A 4,388-nucleotide genomic window follows, 5' to 3' on the forward strand; every position below is an offset into this window, starting at 1 on the left:
GGCAGGGTTTTTTTTCGCGGGGGGGGGGGGGTTCTTAGTTTTTGGAGTCAAATTCCAAAGGTGACCACTGTCACCCTCTCACCAAGGGCCCTCGATTCTAGCATCTTTTCTTCCTTGGAGGAGAGTCACAGACAGAAACGCGTCTGGTGCTGCTCCGCAGACGGCAGACCTTTCCTCCGTGTGTGTAGAGCTGGCCGCACCATGAGGACAGGCAAGGGGAGTCCGCATCCTTTGTCGCCCTCCTCCTCCCGCAGTGAGAAAAATAACCAGAAGGTGGCAGGTTGAGAAGAATGGCAAAGCGGACACAGGGTCGTTTGCTCTTGTTTTCCCTGCCACGCCCAGGTGGCCGCAGGTCATGGGAACAGGCCTGGGACCGGAGAGGCGAGAGTAGCGTTGTGAAAGACAGAAATCTGAACAGGCCCCGGGCAGGGAGAGAGCAGAGCCCCAGCACACGGGGCGGTGAGGGCCCGGAGGCCACCAGGAGGCAGAGGGCAGCTAGGGCCCGTCACAGGTTCAAGGACCAAGGCACCCTGAGCCCGAGGAGGGCAAAGGGCCAGATGCTCAGATGAGCGCCGTGGGCCCATGACGCCACCGTGAGTTGGTGCCCAGTGGCCTCTGGAAATCCCAGCACGGGATGGTCTGAGTTGGCCGGTGAAGAGCATTGAGAACACCTGGCGGGAGAAACCCGGTTCTGGCGTGAGTTGGCCTCACAACCTCCAATCCCAGGGCCCCACTCACTCAAGATTTTATGCTTCTACCAAGGGCAGGGACCGTGTTTGAGACACGGGGTTGCTACGATTAGACAACAACAGAGAGGGAGGCAAACCCTAAGAGACTCAAATACAGAGAACAAAGCGAGGGTTGACGCAGGGGTGTTGGGTGGGGGGTGGGCACAAGGAGAGCATTTGGGATGAGCTCTAGGTGCTGTATGTAAGTGACGAGTCACTAAATTCGACTCCTGAAACCATGATTACACTGTGTGTAAATAGCTTGGATTTAAATGAGCTTAGAAAAGAAATCCATAAAGAAGAGAAAATAAAGAGATGGGCTTGCTGCTGCTATTGTCTGCACTCAGCCTGCAGTAATAATAAGCCACATTGCTTGTGTTTGGGGATGGCCAGTACCTTCCCATCTACTCTGGTCCTCTCCTCCCAGAACGCGAGAGCTCTGGAGAAACTTCTGCGCGGTGCTAGTGTACTCCGGGATCCGGAAGCTCTCGCGGTAATTATTGCGTGGCCTTCGAGACGCCTCGGAACCCGGCCCCAGCCTTCCCCTGCCCACCCAGTCTCCTCACCGTCCCCTGTTCTAACGTCGTTTCTCGGAATGGCTCTTGCCATCTCATGCCTCAGGGCTGCCCATCATGTGGTTTTATAGGCCTGAAACGCCATCCCTTCCCTTTGATTTCTGTCAGAGTCTTCCTCATACTCCAAAACCCAACCCAATATTCTCTTTTCTGTGAAGCCTCTCTCGGCTTTCCGCAGCCCCAGTGAGCGGCTCCCTCCCGCGCCCTCCTGCTGTGCTGGGCGAGCCTTGACCTTACCGCACTCAACACAGGCTGACCTGAGTCACGTGTGTTCTCTGCCGGAATGTGAGTTCCTGAGTGACAACATGCATCTATTCATGCCGGACACTTTCTTCTTGCTTCACAAGTAACCAGCTCATTGAATCCTCATAATAACCCTAAGGAGGAACTATTATTAGCCGCATTTTATTGAAGAAACTGTGGCATAGAGCTTGAATACTTTGTCAGGGTCACACGGCTGGGAAGTGGCACACCCAGGATTTGAACCCAGTCAGTCTGGTTCCCACCCATCCTCCTAACTACTAGGCTATAATACTTATGTATACTTCTGTCACGGCCCTTCAGTGCTTGGCACAGTGATTTACACGTTGCGGGGGGGTCAGTAAGTGTTCATTGACCAAAAGTTACTCACCACTGTCTGGAGTCCGGGAGCAGGGGAGGGAGGGCAAGAGGCGGCCGTGGCGGTTCAGGGGAGCCACAGCGATGGGAATGTTCTGAAGCTCGGCCGGTGACCGTCACTGGAGTCTACACATGAGATAAAATAGTAGCACTAGATGGACACACACACACACGAGTGTATATAAAACTGGGGACAGCTGAGTGTCTGTGGCTACTGCCAATGTACGTCTCCTGGTGTATCTTGTATCCTAGTTCTGTACGGTGTTACCATTGCAGGGGGGAATGGGTGATGACCACGTGGGACCGCTCTGTGTCATTTCTAACAATTGCATGTGAATATACAATTATCTCAGAAAATTTCTTAAAATATTTTTTAATGTTTATTTTTGAGAGAGACAGAGTATGAGTGGGGGAGGGGCAGAGAGTGAGGGAGACATAGAATCCAAAACAGGCTCCGAGCTGTCAGCAAGGAGCCCGTTGCGGGACTTGAACTCTGGAGCGGTGAGATCATGACCTGAGCTGAAGTCGGATGCTTAACCGACTGAGCCTCTGGGCACCCCTGCTATTATTGTGTTTCATACATGTTCTGCATGATTATAATTCTTCACATATAATTTTGAGCCTTTGCTTCCTTCAGTTACGCAGTTTCTCTATTGTTTCAGCCTTCAGAATTTATTGAGTGACACTATAATTTAACTGGTCTCCCTCTTTTGGAAGAAAACATTTAATTTAAAGCCTTATTTTTCAAAACTAAAAAGCAAATTGGAAATAAAGCTTCTAAACTTTTCTCTTGCGGACTTTGTGTTTTAAAATCTCTTCTAAGTACTGATCGATTTTGTCTTTTTTTTTTTTTTACACCCAACCAAACCTGTGAGGAGCCGCAAAGGTATTCCTTGCACAGGAATAGCCAGCAGCTAGGCTGCCAGGTGTTCGCCTAAGTGTTTCATCAAAGAGGAGTCAGGGACTCTGAGGTCATAAACTTGACAGGCCAGAAGGGCGGCTTTTAAGAGTAAGATTCCCTGAACGCGGTATTTTTTTCCTCCTTTGGTCCCCTGGGACTAGACCTCTGCTGGTGGCCTGACAGATTTTTCTGGTGTTCAGGTCTGGGTCAGTGACTCCAGGAAAAAGTGCTCTGCCATTGGATCCTCGTGCATAGGAAGAGAGCTCGGTCTTCTGGCCACAGCATGGTCCTCACGGGTCCACTGGTTCTTTCGGGACATGGACTCATGTCCTCCTGGGCTGTGAAGCCTTCTTTGTCCCCCATGACCTGGTGCCCTGCAGGTCTGGTGACTGGTGTGGAAAGCGAGGTCCTGTCATGGCCAGCGGGCTCCTCTGTTCTTTGGGGGCTCCAAGTTTTTCGGTCCACTAACCTTCGGGTGGTAATTCAAAGTCTTTAGGATCACGGATGATCTGCCCTTGTCTTTAAATGCCTCCTTGTGCTCGATGTCAATCAAGGGCAGGGTCGCCAGTGTGGGTGAGAAGCTAGGAGAGGCTCCCTTTGCACGGAGGGGGAGTGGGGGGATCCCAGGCTTGCCTGTTGTGAGGTAGAGAATTGAAACGATAAGAGATGAGATCGAATACTTGAGAAATAATTAGGCCTGCAAAACCTGTCGTTCCGTTTGTTGGAAAGACAAGGGAGCAAGAGAACCAGAGAGGCTGCTGGACCCAGTCTTCTGTTTGCAGAAGGCTTCTGATGGTCTCTGTCTTACAAACTGGCGTTGCCGCATGTGCTGGTAACTTGGTGGGGGGAATGTGCGATTTGGGGGCCCCAGAGCGTAGGCAGGCTGCCGGCGCAGGCCCGGGGAGAGGGGAAAAGAGCAACAGAGATGGGAGAAGCCATGTTTGGACTTAGAGATGAGCTTGACGTTGTCACGTACATCTGGAGTCCCGCGATCTAATTTCTAATCTGCGCTGTTTAGAGATGCGGTGCCAAGGCCCGATGTGTTGGCTTCTCTGTGGGTTTGGGCTTACGACAGGGCGAGCGCTGATGTCTCTCGGACTTCTCAAACTGAACTCCTGATTCCCACCCAGAACTTGTGACCCTTCCAGTCCGATTCATTTTTGTACCAACCGCCCAGCTGGAATTACCCGTGGTTTCACTCGCTCCCTCCCAGCTGACGGATCAACGGTCAAAAACAGTGCTGCCAGTTCAGCCTCCATGGTGCGTCCCTCTCAACGCTTTGGCTTTTCTCCGCTGTCACCGTTCTGGTCCAAGCCCTGTTCCTCTCCTGCCCGACCTTCAGTGACAGCCGCCTGGGCTCGTCTCCTCGTCTCCACCCCTGTTGTGCTGTAATCCATTCTCCACAGACTCGCACCGTAGTCTGAAAATGTAAATTAAGCCACATGTCACCCTTCTATTTATATGCTGTGATGACTTTCCGCTGTACTCAGGCTTCCCACGAGAGCCCTGCGTGACCCGGCTGCAGCGTTCTGCTCTGACTTAATCCCAGGTGAGCACTCTGGGCCT

At 52.1% G+C, this 4,388-nt stretch overlaps 1 protein-coding gene across 1 annotated transcript in view; it reads right to left on the reverse strand.

Moving 5' to 3' along the window:
• The window catches only part of NOBOX (NOBOX oogenesis homeobox), an 11,979-nt gene extending 7,898 nt beyond the window's left edge, over positions 1-4,081 (reverse strand). The window contains exons 1-5 of the mRNA XM_077778040.1: positions 4,010-4,081; positions 3,529-3,705; positions 3,292-3,417; positions 1,935-2,047; positions 1,125-1,273 (exon numbers count right to left, since the gene is read on the reverse strand). Of these exons, the coding sequence (XP_077634166.1) occupies positions 1,125-1,273; positions 1,935-2,047; positions 3,292-3,417; positions 3,529-3,705; positions 4,010-4,081 (637 nt within the window). The remainder of the gene's footprint in view (positions 1-1,124; positions 1,274-1,934; positions 2,048-3,291; positions 3,418-3,528; positions 3,706-4,009) is intronic.
• Between the last annotated feature and the right edge of the window lie 307 nt (positions 4,082-4,388).

The sequence above is a fragment of the Crocuta crocuta genome, unplaced genomic scaffold, assembly GCF_008692635.1.
Source record: "Crocuta crocuta isolate KB4526 unplaced genomic scaffold, BGI_CrCroc_1.0 scaffold128, whole genome shotgun sequence".
Lineage (NCBI taxonomy): Eukaryota > Metazoa > Chordata > Mammalia > Carnivora > Hyaenidae > Crocuta > Crocuta crocuta.